At 42.3% G+C, this 16,649-nt stretch overlaps 1 protein-coding gene across 3 annotated transcripts in view; it reads left to right on the top strand.

Moving 5' to 3' along the window:
* Positions 1-16,649, top strand: part of CHD6 (chromodomain helicase DNA binding protein 6) — a 181,118-nt gene that overhangs the window by 71,734 nt on the left and 92,735 nt on the right. For all 3 annotated transcript variants that reach the window (XM_033094536.1, XM_033094538.1, XM_033094537.1), the window contains 2 exons: positions 2,925-3,072; positions 4,877-5,026. In XM_033094536.1, coding sequence (XP_032950427.1) covers positions 2,925-3,072; positions 4,877-5,026 — 298 coding nt within the window. The remainder of the gene's footprint in view (positions 1-2,924; positions 3,073-4,876; positions 5,027-16,649) is intronic.

Raw genomic sequence — 16,649 nt, forward strand, 5'->3', positions numbered from 1 at the left:
AGTTGGTTCTAACTCTGAAAGCTAGAGAAGAGAGGATTATACAAATACAGTTGCTGTGATCCAGCCTCAAGTGCCATTAAATAAATGGTGTAGGTATTAGGCCTTTGTATTGTTCAGAACTCTCTTGGTTACAAGTGACATAAACCCAACTTGAATTAAGTTAAAAAAAGTAAAAGGGGGTTCATTGGCTTACAGAATCAGAGCCAGGAAGTAAAGTTGAGGATCCCACCTGAGTGCTTCATCTGTAACCCTTCCCTGCACCTCTCTGGGTGTCAGCTCCATTCGTTGCAACCGCTTTTATACTCAAGGTTAAACTGTGGCTGCCTGCAGTAGTGGGCTCACAGCCGTGAGACCTAGGAGGAATGAGCTTTATTTTCCTACCCACTCCTGCCAAACAGTCACTTTTTTTTTTTTTTTAAAGGAAGGACTCCCAAATTGGGCTGGCTGGTTCATTGGTCCATCCCTAGACCAGTCACTGGGGTAAAAGGGATAGGATCCCATAGCCCAGCCTGACCTTCTGCTCACTCTCGTAACCTGGGGGATCAGTGTTGGTGTATGGTGTAAAAAGCAACAGGCTGTGAGTCAGACAGCAGCGTGCTGGCCTCTGCTCCACTGCTGCCTTTGGGGCCTTTGCTGCTTTGAAACCTGTTTCTTCATCTGGAATATGAGGCTTGTTTGCCCTGGCTCCCTCATGGAGTTGTGGTTTTAACAGTTAAATGAAACTCAGAACCCAGAAGTGCTTTGTAGAATATAAATAAATTGCTACACAATTTTCTTAGTGAGAAGCCACATAACATGAGATAAATATTCCTGTGAAAATTTAGCATCTTTTTGAATTGGTTCACCGGGGTCTCCTGTCTTGAACTGATAAGAAGTAGAACTTTTGCTTCCCCCCACCCTCTTACCCCGGCTTAAAGAGTACAAGGCTCTTGTTATGATAAAAAGTTTTGAGTGCTCTAAAATGGCAGGACCCCTTTCATTTCCTCAGGTGGGACCAAGATAATTTTCATAAAGAACTTTCCTGACAGGCAGGGCGGCCAGCCAGTCTTCAGCCTGGGGAATCGGGGGTGGGCGAAGTTTGTGCTGACCTGCCTGGGATCCGTGAGGGGTGAAGGCTGTCCAGGAGAGCGGCAGGCTGATGGAGCCGAGCCGTCCGCACTGTGGTATTTCTGCCGCGAGCTCATGCTGGGTCTCCCTTCCCTACACAAGGCCCTCGGTTCTCCTCTCTTCCCCCACACCTTCCAGAACTCAGCTGATGGAAAAGACCCGTAATTTGGGGTCTTGGTCGTCATGCTTCACATTGTCATTTGCCAAGACTTACTGGTTCTACTTCAGCTGGATCTTTCCAATCATTTTCCCCTTTGAGTTTTGGTTGATTCCATGTCCAGCCTAGTCTTCATTCCCTCTTGCCTGGGCTTCCCATCGTGTTCCTGTCACACAGATGGAAGTCTGAACTCTCTGGGCAGGTGTACCCCTGACTTCTTTCCACTTCTACCACTTAGGGCTTCTGTTCACTGCCCTATCATCCAGCCACACAGACTGGCTTTTACTAAACCAGCCCTTAACACTCTGCCCTTCTCCAAGAATGCCGTGGTGGTGAAAAGCAGGCCTGGGTTCAGATCCTTTCCCTGCCATTTCCTAGCCATGTTACCCTGGAAATCTAACTGAGCTCCACTGTGCCTCCTGATAAAATGGGGATAATAATACTACCTGCCTTTCCAGGTTGTGGAGGGTAAAGAAGATAATCCATGTGAAGGATTCAGAGAACTGTGCCTGCATGCATTAAGTGTTATATATAAGTATTAGCTATAATAACAATCATTGTAATTGTAATAATTATAATAATTACTATTATCATTCCTATCTTCTGTCTGTCGAAATTTTATGTATATCCCCACTCAAGTGCATTTTCCCAAATCTCCCCAGCGATAAGGAATGTAATCCATCCATTGATGCATCCCTCTTTGCATCCATATGTTCAATAAATATTTACTGAATACTTAACTATGTATAAGGCATAAGACTACTCATTGTGAGGAATATGAAACTTAATCTTAAGTACATATTGTTCTTTAGGAACTGTAAAGTCTGATAGGAGAGATCAGAGAAGTATAAAATATTCATCCCCTCAGCAGATGTTTATTGAACAACTGCAGAGGCTCCAGGCACGGTGTGGTTCTGAGCCTGGCGTCATGGTTACTGACTGACTTTGGTGAAAGATCCGAGTTTGCATATGCTAAGCAAGGCACAGCGGGAGTGCTTTGGGAACGTGGGAAAGAGGTTTTGCCAACTGGGAGGGTGTTTGAGGACAGGTGGGCATCTTAGCAGGGCCTTCCAGGATGGATGGACTTTGCCCAGCTCCACCTCTCTCAGGAAGCATTCGGCTACTGCTCGGGGCTGTGGCTCTAGGTGGGCTGTAGGATTTTCATGATTGTAACCTCCTCAAGGGCAGGGACAGTGTTGTCTCTATTTTGAGTTTCTAGTACTCACTCCGAGTCTTATACATAGACCGTTCTCAGTAGAGGAGGGTGATAGACTAGGGAGATGTCTCTTCCTGTGTAACTTAGAGGGAGATTAAAATGTGATGGTTCTCAATACCTACAAAGCAATTAAACACCCTAGAGAAGGCATTTCTATAAACTGAAAGGGAGCTGTTTGGAGAGGTTCATACTATTTTATTTCTTACCACATCAGTCATAGTCTTAGTAGTCATGATAGGGGTATGAAAAAGTGAATTCTGCATCAATCCTTGTAGATATTTCTTCCCATATTTCTGTATATTTCTGGGAAGAAACTTACAGATTCTTCATTAAAGCCTGTCCTGGTTCAAGAATTCCAGGATGTGATATCACAACTTTGATCACATGAGAAATCTTAGTTTTAAAAATTGCCCAACAGTTTTAATTCTGAATTTCTCCTTGTAGCAAGGAGCAAGGACCAACCCCTGTGGAGAAAAAGAAGAAAGGAAAAAGGAAAAGTGAAACCACAGTGGAGAGTTTAGAGCTGGATCAGGGCCTGCGGAACCCACCCCTGCGGAGTCCTGAGGAATCCACTGAGTCTGCAGACAGCCAGGTACAGCTGTGACCGGGAGCCCTGGTGGAGGTTACGGCCGCCAGATGGGGTCGTGCTGACGCTGAACCTGTTGCTTCTCCCTCCCTTTCTCAAGCCGACATGTCTTGTGCACAGACCCGGGCTGGGCGTCTCTGTTTTGGTGGGTGAGCACCAAAAGACCACAGGCCTTCTCCCCAGCATCTGGATCTTATTGTACTAATAATCTCCCAGTGTTTCAGTGCTGTTTGCTTCCTTCTTGGAAAGTAGCATGTTTGGCATCAGCAAGAGTGAATGTGGAAATGGAGTTGTGAGCCAAGCTGGGTAAGGCTCCGGGCCTGTTTCGTCTTGTAGGTAGTGCCTGTAGTGTTACTCTGTGCAGAGAGCTAGGCCAGTCTGCACAAGGACATTTTCATAATCTCAGTTGCTGGAAAAATCAGGGATGTGTTCATTATGCCAAAATAGTTAGGAAAGTTTGGCCCAACATGAAAACAAGGAGTTGCTTGGCTAAATGAGATTCCTACAAAGATGCCAAAGTGTGCCCATGACATTGGTAGGAATTTTCTCCCTGAGTTGAGGCAACCTCGCTTGGACCTGAGTTCTCATGTTTGAAAGTGCTCTGTCCTCCGATACCCACAGCAGTTTATCTGGGCTGTGTGCTGCAAGGGGACCATTTAGAAGAAGACCAAGTCCATGCATCTTCAGGTATCATCTGGACCCTCAGAGATTTCTAGGTGATCTTCATTGTAGGAAGGTGTCAGCTCCTAAGGTCGTAGTGGTAGTAAGTAGTAGTGTCTGGGGTGTCAGAGTCAAAACACCCCCTACTCCCCCGCCCCACTGCCTATAAGCTCGGGCTTGTGGCTGTTAGGTATCCTGATTGGCAGAGAAACAAACACGTCAGATTGATGGGAGTTGGCGGGGGGCGGGGGGTCACGTGTTTCTAGGATGGTGATCTGTACGTGAGATTGGGGGGGTATGTGGAATCCCTCAGGTAAAATGAAACATCACAGAGGTGACAGAGTGAAGAAATGATGGGAATACAGAGAGAGGCCCAGGAGATATCTTTTTAGAAAATAAGGAAGGTGGGGTTTTGCTTTTGTTTTTGTTTTTTAAGGTAGACATATTTGAGAGGGAGCTAGCTGGTAAATGGTCCCCAGAAGTATTTCTACTGCTTGAATATGACGTGTACGTAGAGATGGACCATGTGTTTTTGTGTTGGCAGAAAGCCCCTAGACTGCTTTGTTGCAGAAGTTGTTCTAAAAGGTCACAAGCTACTTAATTATAGACGAGTCCTCAGATGGTGACTCACGAGTCTTGTTTTGTCACACTTAAGATGTCTCCCTGCATTTCACGGGGTATTACGAGATTCTAATAAAATTGGTATTATTTAGTTTTTGAGGAGTTACGTGGTAAGTGTGGTGAATTCAAGCAAAAACAAAAACAGCTATATCATTGTCACAAAATCAGAGTTTCCAGCTGTGCTGGAAGGGACCTCAAAGATGATGGAGTGTACCTCCCTTCTGTTTTACTGGAATAGAAATCAGTTCTAGAAAGGAGGGAAAAAGTCACTGCCACTGATGAATAAAATACATCTCACTGGATTCTGAGACACCTTCTTAGTGGTGCTGGCAGTTTGGATCCCCTCCACCAGCTAGATCCCATTTTGAGTATAAAGTTTTTAAAAGAGTTGTATTTAAGGAAGATTCCTTTTGTAAAGTAAGAAAGATCTCCTTTGCTGTTAGTGAGTGTAATTGAGGGTATTCTTGTACAAGCTTTTTGCCTTTGACTCACAGAGCTTCTTTCTCTGATGGGTGTGTTTGCCCTGCAGAAACGGCGCTCGGGCCGCCAAGTGAAGCGCAGAAAATACAACGAGGACCTGGACTTCAAAGTGGTGGACGATGATGGAGAAACGATCGCTGTGCTCGGAGCTGGCCGAGCGTCCGCCCTCTCGGCTTCTACCCTGGCGTGGCAGGCGGAGGTACGGCCTTTGGATTGGGTGCTGGCCTTGGCTGGACAGTCGTTTTGTCTTACTTGACTGAGTTTTCCCAGGGCTCTTTGCTAAAGCATGAGTTAGATCATTTTAACTGCTGCTTTTAACCTTCAGATGGCTTCCTGTTGCACTTAGAATAAAATTCAGACCCTTTACTGTGCCAAGCAGGACCCTCTACCATTACACTCTATTTCACCAAATTCGTTTTTCAAATAAACGGCTTCTCTTCTCTCATTACTCTTCAACCAAAAGCCTTGCTGTCTTTTAATGTCTGAACCAGCAGTTCTTTCCCACTCACTGGCCTTGGCCTATTTTGTCGCTTCTGCCTGGAATGCTCTTCACATGCTTTGCATGACTGGTTCACCATCTTTTATGTCAAAGTAGGTCCCTGCCCCCTCACCCCAATGGTTCTGTTTCACTCTGTTTCCTTCATAGCACTTACTACAACTTATAATTGTGTTCGGATTTCTGGTTTCATTTTATTTTTTGTCTCTCATTAGAATGTAAAAGTCTCATACAGACTAAATAGTTGTTCAGTGAATAAAATCACATGAACTAGTAAATTACAATTGGAACTTGGATTCAACAAACGTTTAGAAAGAGTCCACTGCCAAGCCAGGTCTTGGGATACAGGGATGAGTATCAAGGGATGGTCCCCACCCCCAAGGAGCTATGTGTAGGAGAAGCCAGCCGTGTACGGCTCCACTAATACCGTGATAAGTGCTGCCCTAGAAGTGTGTGCTACATAGAGTGGCTACACAGAAGGAGGTGTGGACAGAAAAAGGAGGGCGGTCAGGGTTTTCGGAAGGGTAATCTCAGACATGAAATAAAGCCCCAGAGCCTGAAATAAGCCTGGTATGATAGATAGACGAGCTCGGCTGGGCGTGGGGTCTGATTTGAGGAGTGGTAGGAGATGAGCCCTGAGTGGTAGGAAAAGTCCCATAATGCAGGTCCTGGATGTCAGCTAAGGTATTTGGCCTTTATTCTGTAGATCAGAGAGGGGTCGGGGGCATTGAGGGGTTCAAGCAGAGAAGCAGGATGGCCATCTTTGCACTGGAGGACTTTCCACTGGCAGCAGTTTCAGAGAGGAAGAGGATAGCATTAGGACCTGGTACTCAGATGCTAGAAAGGAAGAGGGGTAAGTGCTGAAAAGGAGGAGTTTTGTGCCACAGAGCCTGCCGGGGAAGAAATGAGAAGCCAAAGGAGGAGCAGGCTGAGCGTGGAGGAGGGGCCTCATTGCCAGCAGAACATTCTGGGACACAGGCTGTCTGTCTGCTAGGGCGGCACCGTCGCTGACTTGGCGGAATTCATACTCCACATGTGTGGCCGCAGCACGAATACCTGTCCTTTCCCCTGGGCGCCAGTGTGGCTCACTGAAGCTGATAATTCTTTATCTGTTTAAGCCACCTGGCCTCCAACATGAAGCATTTTTATGTAATTCCACATATCCCTTCACTCTGTTTGCATGGAAGGTAGCTAAGAGCAGGGGTCATTGTCCCTTTTTTAACAATCAAGAAACAGGCTCATAATGATCCAGGTCATACTTAAATACAGAGGGTGCCAAGAAAAAGTGTACACATTGTAAGAAAGGAAAAACCTGTATTAAAATTGTAATACTCAATATATTCTGATAACAAAAGATGAGTACAAGTCATGCTTGACTTCTGCAATTGCAAGAAGTGCTCAGAGTGGTTACCATCAGCGTAATTTTAATACAGTTTTTTCCTTTCTTAAAATATGTAGACATGTTTTTGGCCTCCTTTGTAGTAGCAGTTGATCAGTGACCAGCACATTAAGAGTTGATAGCATGTCTCTATGCTAAGGGTTATCCAACTAATGCATAGAATACTTAATAGGAATAATAATTGACGTGCTGTCGTTGCAGTACTTTTCGAGCAAATAGTTAAGAGTAGCCCTTGCAGACTGTCCTGAGGTGATAGGATTATATGGCTTTATAATGGGTTTTCCTTCCTTGGAGATTTTATGGTTGGTTTGGTATTTGAAACATTGTAAGGGATTTTATTTTCTCCTAGTAGCCTTTTAGCCTAAGTCATTTCCCATATTTCAGTTGTTACGGCTTCTCCCCTGGGACCTGAAGGGCAGAATTAGCTGATCTGACAGAAACAATTCAAGAAACTTGATTTATCTAGTCCCTTTGTATCCTCCCAAGGATACAGTAAAGAGAGGGTTTATATATACGGTGAAATATAAGATTGAATCTGAATTTGCACTAATTATGCCTCAAAAATTATTACAAAATTTCAACAAGAAGGAGGCCTGACACGTGGTTTTGGCACTGATGTTCAGAAAGACAGCCGCGCCACAGGCCTGGCCCTGCACGCAGGGCACACTAGAGAGCCTGCCTGTGAGGGGATCCAGGGACTTTCAAAAGCAGTGCTCGGGAGAGCCTTAGCTGCTGCAGAACCAAAACAGCTTCACTTTCATCTCTTCTACATATTGGGCTTCCTGGTGAGGTGTGAACAAAGATTTTCCAGGCTAATGCAAAGCTTGAAAGCCTTGGAATCGCATCTTGGATGCCAGGCAATCCTCAAAGCATCCAGAGGCACAGAAAATCCGAAGAAGAGGATGAGGCCTTTTTTCATCTTTCTCTTTCTCTTAAGGCCCTTCGGGATGGGTGTCTGTCTGCTTGTTGGCTTTAGTTTGGGGCTGAGAAGGGTGCAGCATGGACATAAAAATGGCCCTGCTGGTCCGTCTTTGCATTTCTGTGCAGTCTCTTATCAGCATGCTCAGCCCAATTCTGTGGCTTCTGGCTCCTGTCCCAGCCCCAAACTGCAGCCTCAGCATTGGTTACCTAGTGGTGAGTTGCTAAAAACATCTTTACACATGATTCACTCTAGCTCAAGATTGGCAGATTAGCACAGCCCTGCTTTGGAGTCCCGAGGACAGTGTCCTGACAGGGATCTGGGATTCAGGACTGGAGATGAGTTTCCATCCTGATTTAGACTCCTCGCTTTTCTTATTCTTTGTCACACTGATGTTGGTGCTTGGAGCAGAGGCAAGCTTCGCAGTTGTGGTACATTTACAGTGCATAGATTTTTACAAGGTTGTCTCACTGTTTGCCTCCTCCAGTTTGTGTGGTTCATATGATTTTGCCTTTTGGAACAAAAGGACTTGCATTTAAATGAGGCTTCCCCAATGCCTTTGCAGATAGGACCTTCTGCTTTGGCCCTTTCCTGTGCCTGGAGGCTGAGCTCAGTTAGTGTCCCCACCCCCACCCCTAGGCAGCTCCTTACCCCACTGGGGCTGGTGGTAAGTGCTTCTCCTCTGTGCTCCCGCAGCACCCTAATATGATTCACTCTGTCATTGTCCTTTAAAGACCTGCCAACTCTGATTTCCTTCTTTGAAACCACCGGCTACTTTAGGATAAAGCTTGTATCTGTTTTTTCTGTGTACCTCTCAGGCATGAAAGAGTTACAGGAAAGTAAAATTTGCATTAACTCCCAGGAACTATTCAGATGAAGACTCACTTCTGGCACTTTCAGTCCTCAGTGTGGTGTTCTAACTGTTGTATTTATTATTCCCAAAGTCGAGTCAGCTGAAACCCTGGCCCCTCGTGTTCAAAGCCTGTGACTATTCTGATTTGTCAGTGCCTCTGCCATACTGTTCTGAATGTCAAGCCCGACCGTTCCCTCAATCAGACTGTAAACTTCTGCAAAACAAGGGTCGCTTTTTAGTATATCGTAATGTTTACCTAACATAGGTAGTACTTTATGTTAGGTAGTAGCTAACATAAAGACTTGCATTCAGTTGTACTTCTACATTTATTTACTATATGAATGATGAATAAATATGCTTAAAACCCTTATCTAAACAGTATGATTTTTTAACTCCTGGATTAGAAAGACAAGAATGAGATACTTTTTTTCTCAGGCTCTTGTTTTCTCCATTTCTTTATGCGGGCATATTTTTCCCTCTGGTATTCATTTATCTCTCGCTCCAAGTCGTCACTTCAGCCTGTACGCAGACAGACCCCTTGGCAAAGCTTACTTGGAGTTGTTTGGCATTTGGCATCACTCTAGCTTTGTACCTGCTTCTGTGATTCAGTGCTTAGGCTCCTGTCCTTTTGGCCTGCTTGGATGATCTTTATTCTTCCCTTTTCTACGTTGGCTACAACCATTTCCCACCTTGTAGCTTCCTTCACATCGTCCCCTGTATGTGTTTCCCCTTGGTTTCTGCCCCTGGTGCTTGAGGCCAGTGTTCAGATCATTGCAGTATGCAGTTCTGTAGTTCCTTGCTGCAGCCTTAGTCCTTCTGAATCCATTAGCAGACTAATTTTCCCATAGGACCAGAGAAAGTTCTGGTATTTCTGTGTCCTGCTCAAGAATCTAAGCTGGTTCCTCCTCAACTCCTATATGAAGTTGAAACTCCTGACTGATTTTTTTTTTCCTTAATGTGGCTGCACACTGCCTGTTTATCCTCATTGATTTCCACTCCTCATTGTATAAAATGCTTCTGTTCTACTGTGAATGCTTACTGAGTATTCCAAATATGTGCCCTCCTTCCCACTGACTCACTATTTCATTTTTCGGGTTCATTCCTGCTTTCCTTCCTGTTTGCTGTCCTCTTGGGAACCACCATTCTTTCAGGCCCAACTAAAACCTCACGTGTTCTGTGACATCCAAGCTATTCTTACCTTTTGCGCTCTGGTGGGAACTTATGGTTACTGTCATACCAATTAGCTTTACCCTGAGACATTTCTAAGAAAAATAGGTTTTATTTTGCTTTCCCTGAATGAGTGTAAGCCTCTGCGAAATGAGTGGGCATCTCGTTGGATGTTACTTTTGTACCCTCCTTGGCACTCGGGAAATAATACTTGGTGATTTGAAAAGTGGTTTGCTTCTTGTTGGAGCCTCTCCTTATGGCTAGCTAAATAGAAGTAAATCAGGTGGTTGGTTGAAGTTGAGAACAACTTGGGTTGAAAATTTTTTTAATTTTCCCTAAGAAAAAGATGTTGAATTATATGAGCCCCTGACATGAAAGTGAATGAGTTAAAACTGTCTTCTTTGAAGGATAATTTGAGAAAATTCCAGGCAGTTGAGAACAGATGGCTGTTATGGAATTGTGTTTGGCAAGCAGATTTAGTTTATATCTGTGTGTATCTGTATATACTGAGTGTTTATACACACATGATCGTGCTTTTATGCACAATCTCAGCTTAGGGAAAGAAAACCCTGATTTTCCAGTTTCCTTCCTACTTTGATGTGTATTTTGGAAATGTTACTCTTCTTTTATTAGGATAGAGTAAAAACCTGTTCTCAGTATTTTGATGACAACCATTGATTTTTTTTTTAACACTTGTGTTCGTCCCCCATTCTTTACCCAGTGCCAAAAAATAAATTGAAATTTTATTTCAAATTCTTTAATTTATTACTTAAAAAATTTCTCTAATGAAGAATGTTTTAAGCCCTCTGTCCTTTTAATACTCAGAGTAAAGTCCTGTGCTTTCTTCATCCATATGTTAATGTTTCCTTGGATTTGGTCCTAGTTAAAAACTCTGAATAGCAAGCAAAATCCTATCATCAGAAATCTTTTTGCTCTTCATGGTAGGTAAGAATAAGAATATTTGAAGCAATCTGGTAGTGATGGAGAGACGGTTGTTCCTTTCAGCATGTGTCTACACGTATGAATGCTTGCTTGTCAGTCTGGGTTACACAAACTTGGGAGTAGGGAAAAAGGTAGCCAGAAGTTATGAAAGGTTAATTCTGGCTAACAGAGATCTAACTCTGGTATCACTTCATTTCCAAAGCCTCTCCTAATTCGCCCACTTGCTCTGGCTTCTGTGGTCCCATGTCACTTGCTGTATATTACTACTTTGCAAAATTTCTTTCCTTTTTTGTTTTTTAATTGGGGAATATTGGGGAACAGTGTGTTTTTCCAGGACCCGTCAGCTCCAGGTCAAGTTATTGTTTTCACTCTAATTGTGAAGGGCGCAGCCCACTGGCCCATGTGGGAATCGAACCGGCGACCTTGGTGTTATGAGCACTGTGCTCTAACCAACTGAGCCAACTGCAAAATTTTTTAACATTATTTATTCAGAAACATTTATTGAGTACCTACTACATACCAAGGACTGTTTGGAGCCTGCCCTTGTCGGGGGAGCCTACAAATGGAGAAGAGATCTAACTCAGGTATCACTCCATTTCCAAAGCCTCTCCTAGTTTGCCGACGTGCTCTGGCTTCGGTGGTCTCAGCCAACGCACAATCAATCTCTCCCTCCAGATATTTGCCAGATTTTGAACATACATGGGATGGAATACCATAGGGATAAGCCCAAAACTTCCAAAGGATAGAAATATCGAGGGAGAGGCTGACAATAAAGCTGAAAATAATAAAATTGTGTAGTATATCAATGGTGGTAAGTGCTATGGGAAAAAAGTGTCAGAATAAGTGGGATATGGAATTCAGGAATAAGGATTGCAGTTTTAAATAGGGTGGTCAGTATTGGCCTCACAAAGGTAACATTTGAGCAAAGAATTGGAGGAAGTAACTGAACAAAAGAGTCATGTAGGGGAGAAGTGCATTTCAGGCAGAGGGAGTAGCCTATGCAAAGTCCCTGAGGTGGAAGCACGCCTGGTACTGTGTATGAAGAACAGGCAAGAAGACCTGAAAGGTAACAGATGAGGTGGGAGGTAGGGTACAGATACCGTAGGTGTTGTAAATCTGTGGCTTCATTCTGAGTCAAAAGAGAAACATTTCAAGCAGTTTAAGTAAAAGGTGACATAATGAAAAAGGACCAATCTGAAGGTGGTTTTGAGAACAGCGTAGCAGGGCAGGAATGGAAAGCAGGCTCTAGCGAGGAGGCTCTCGGGAATAATGTAGATGAGAAATGAAGGTGGTTTGGATCAGGGTGGAAGCAGGGGAGGTAGTGAGAAATGGCTGGATTCTAGACATACTTTGAAGGTACAGCACGAAGATTTCTTCATTAATCAGCTGTGGTGTATGGAGAGAAGAGAGAGGAGTCAAGGATCACACCAAGATTTTTGTTTTGAACACCTAGAAGGATAGAATTCCCTTTAACTCAAATGGGGGGAAACTGTAGCTAGAAGGGCTAGGATTGGGCGGTTGCCTAGGAGACCAGGAGTTTATTTTGTGGACATTTTAAGTGTGAAACATCTCTGAGATATTCAAGTGGAGATGGCAGGTAACAATTAGATATATGAGTCTATAACTGGGAGAGGTTCTGAGCTGAATATATAAATTTGGCAGGCATGACAGTGTAGCCAGTATTTATAACCATGAGACTTGAGAAGATCACCAAGAGAATGAGTATAGATAGAAAAGAGGAGAAAATCCAAAAACTTGTCCCTAGGGAAGTCCAGAAGTAAGAGTTAAAATTTTTCTCCAATTGCATTGCTTCTACCCTGTTCCAAACTTCCAGCTAAGATGTAACAGGTCATGGCAGGCCAGCATTCACTGTAAGAAACAAGCAATCAAAAAGAATAAATTGCAAAGAACATTTTTAAAAGCATAGATAGCCACGGTATCAATAAAAAGTGGATGAACTGAAATTCCAGACAGTGAAGAGCTATTCCTAGATGCGCTGACAGTTGCTGATTGTTTCTTCTCTGGAGACATTCCACAATTCTGGACATGGATTGAGGATCAGGCTTGGCCCAAACACAGACTGGGTTGAAGAGGAACCATCTGACCCTGCTGGTGATTGGTTATACGTGGCTGGTGAAATGATTGGAAACTAAAGGAATCTCCAAAGCAAGGGGGTTTTCCTTAGGAGACTTTTGCTGAATTCTTGGGTAGCCCAAGAACCTACAGGCTCAACCAAAAGACAGATTGAAATCTCAGTCTCACGATACTTAGGAGACAAAATCTCACTATAGAGATGGGCCCACCACAAAAAAACTGGCTCTCCCTTAAGAGAGATTTTAACTGGCTGGGGATTGGAGACTTCAGAGCTCAGGTGTAAAAAGACCTTGCAGACTCTGTCAGTGACCTTGGACGTTCATGTTCGAGGAACAGGGTAAACCAAGAGATCGGCTGAATCTTAAAAGATCAGTAACCCAATTCTGACCCAGCTCAATCCCTGATTGTACCAGAAGGACTACTCCCTGTTCCTGTTGGTCTAAGAGAATAGGAATCACTTGTGGTGGAAGATATTGTTTGGAGCTGCTATGATTCTTTTATCCACATTATTCAACATACGGTAAAAAATTTGAGACCATTGAAGAGGCTGGAAAATATGATAAAAAATAAAGGAAATAAACATAGAAGCATACCCCAGATGATCCAGATATTAGCAGAAAAGAACTTTAAAATAATTACGACTGATATATAAAAGAAAATAGAAGAAACAATGGGCAAAATAAGTTTTTAAGTGAATTCCAACAGAATTAAATCAGTAAAGAGAAGTCAATAGTCTCAAAGTGAGTATTTCAATTTATAACATTCAGAACACTGAGGATGAGTTTAAAAGCAGATTGTATATAGCAGAAGATAAGATTAGTGACTTTGAAAACAGATCAGTGGAAAATTTCTAAACTGAAGCAAAAAGAAAAAAAGAATGGATAGAACAGGAAAAAAGAATGGATAGAACAGAGGAAAACAAAGGCATAAAAGGCAGTTGGGATGCAGTTGAAAGGTCTAATCTATAGCTGATTAGACTTCTAGACTTGGAGGAGAGATTGGAGCATAGAGGAGTGTTTGAAGATCACATTAATGGCCAAGAATTCCTATAAACTGATGGGACATATCAACCAGTGAATTCAACATCAGGTAACACCCAAGTAGGGAAAATACAAAAAAGAAAACCATACCTAGGCATACCTTAAACTGTAGAAAATGAAAGACTGAAAGAACATCTTACAAGCCTCTAGATAAAAACTGACAGCTAACATTGTATTAAATGGTGCAATATCAAATGCTTTCCCCTTGAATTTGGGAATAAAAAAAGATTCCACTATTATCATTTATATTTAGAAATATATTGGCGGCCTTGGCTACTGCAGTAAGGAAAAAGAAGAAAAAATGTTCAAAGATTGGAAAGGAAGAAGACTCATTATTTGCAGATGACAATTGTATGTAGAAAATTCAACAGAATCGACAAACCATTAAAATGAATACATGTGGATTTAGCTAAATTGTTAGCTACAAAGACAATATACAGGAAACGATTTTTATAAACTAGCAACATGATATCAGGAAAGGAAAATTGTAAAATGTCATTTATAATAACATCAAAGTAGTCGATACCCTGGAATAACTCAAAAGATATACAAGCTCTCTATATGAAAAACATTGCTGAAAGAAAGAAGACATAAATAAATGGAGCAAAATATGACGTACATGTATTCAAATTGTTAAGATGTCTATAATTCAGTCCCAGTCAAAAATCAAAACAGTGTTTTGGGGTGGAAATCGATAATGGAAATGCAAAAGACTGAGAATATCCAAGGCAATCTTGAAAAAAAAGGAACTAAGTGGAAGAGTTACTGTAATCCAGACTTTGTGATCGAGCTACACTAATGAAGTCAAGGAAATGTTGCCATAAGAACAAACAGACCAATATAGAGCTCCACCGCCCGGTAGGGCTGCTACTGGTCTGAACTGAGATGAGCTGGTTAGTGTAAAGTACACAGTGGATTTTAAAGACTTAGTATGAAAAAAGGATATAAAATATTAATAATTTTATGCAGATTACATATTAAAACAATATTTTGCACATACGGTTTAAATAAAATGTATTATTAAAATCAATTTCATCTGTTTATTGTTACTTCTTTAACGTGGCTACAAGAAAATTTAAAATTACCTGTGTGGGTTAATGAATGACCACGGTGGCAGCAAATATTCCTTAAACAAGATACAAAAATACATGAGAGAAAAGATTGATAAGGTGGATTATTCAGAACTTCATCAAAAGACACATTTACAGATTGAAAAGGCAAACCATAGATTGGTAGAAAAGGTTTGTAATCTGTATATTTGACAGAGAACCCTTATTTAGAAATATAAAGAACTCTTGCACATAAAAAACGGGGGACAGTTTTAAAAATAGGCAAATAACTTGAATGGGAGCTTCACAAAGAGGGTATCCACATAGCGTGTAAGCATATGGAAAGGTACTCAGCCTCCTCAATTATCAGGGAAATGCGAATTAAAGACACAATAAATGCTACACATCCACTAGAAAGGCTACAATTTTAAAGACTGACAATATCGAGTCAGCTGGAATACCCATGCATTGGGGGAGGAGAGGGTGTAAAAATTATTACAATCACTTTGAACAAAAGTTTTGACAACATCCGTTAAAACCAAACGCAACCTACCTCATAACCTAGCAGTTCCACTCCCGCATACATATCCAAGATAAATGAGTGCATCTGTCCAGCAAAAGACATAAAATTTACATGAGCATTGGAAGCAACCGAAACATTCCTCAGTAGCAGTGTGTGTTTATACAAAATACTACACAGTGATAACAGAAAAATGAACCACATATTATATGACTCCATTTACATGAAGTTTTAATAATAGGCAAAACTAATCAAGAGTGGTAGAAGTCTGAATAGTGGTTACTTCCAGTGGAGGCATGAGGGTCTTCCAAGTATGCTGGGAATATTATATAACTTGATAAGGGTGGTACTTCTCCAAGTGTGTATGTGGATATGTGGAAATCCATCAGTTGTACACTTGAGGTCTCAGCATACTGTACGTATGCCGTGCCTCAGTAACTTTTAAAGCATTCTGTTAACCTGTCTGGTAGTTCCTTTGGGATGAAGCTCACTTACTTCTCTAAGACCAGTGCATACACAAGAAGGGCATTCAGTGGATAATGTGGAAGAAATTGAGGAAGGAAATGAAGTAGATAGGCTCATTGTCTAGTTTCTTGTAACCTGGCGCCTGTTCGTGGGCTCACTGCTCACTTGCCATAGGCAGAGCTCTGTCTGTGGGCTGCACAGTCTGTGTGGCGATCGTTCCCACTCAAGAAAGTACACCTAGCTTTGGTCCTTTGCCGTTAGCCGTCCTGACAGTGTAAGATACTGTGTTTCCCCGAAAATAAGACCCAGCCGGACAATCAGCTCTAATGCGTCTATTGGAGCAAAAATTAATATAAGACCGGGTATTATATTATTTTATACCCGGTCTTATAGTAAAATAAGACCGGGATTTCCACCCCAAAGCCTCCCACACGAGCACAGAAATTATTCTGCTCTTCAGATTCTTAATTTCAGATCCGTTAGCATCACTAAACTTTGCCCTAGGACTTCCCTTCACTGCCAAAACTGCCTGTACGTTGCTGCATATAATTTTCAGAAAGGCGTCAACGTAAAAGAATCTGGGGGCTTTAGAATCAGAAGGTCCCAATTCTAACACCTACCAGCTTAACACCTCTTAGTTTCCAAATCTATTAAAATAGGAGCTAAAAATACATACCCATCCTACTGGGTTACTGGGAGGATAAAATGGCATGGGGAAAACTTTCTGGACAGTAAGCATGATGCAAATGTTGATAGGGTTGTGCCCAGAGGTTGGAATGTTTTGGATTTTTTGAGCACCCTGTGGGCTGATAGGAAGGAGGTCTTGGTCCTCAAAGGTGAACGTTTGGGTGCAGTAGTGTCTGTTGTAGTATTTCTTA

This window comes from Rhinolophus ferrumequinum, chromosome 23 (assembly GCF_004115265.2).
Source record: "Rhinolophus ferrumequinum isolate MPI-CBG mRhiFer1 chromosome 23, mRhiFer1_v1.p, whole genome shotgun sequence".
NCBI lineage: Eukaryota > Metazoa > Chordata > Mammalia > Chiroptera > Rhinolophidae > Rhinolophus > Rhinolophus ferrumequinum.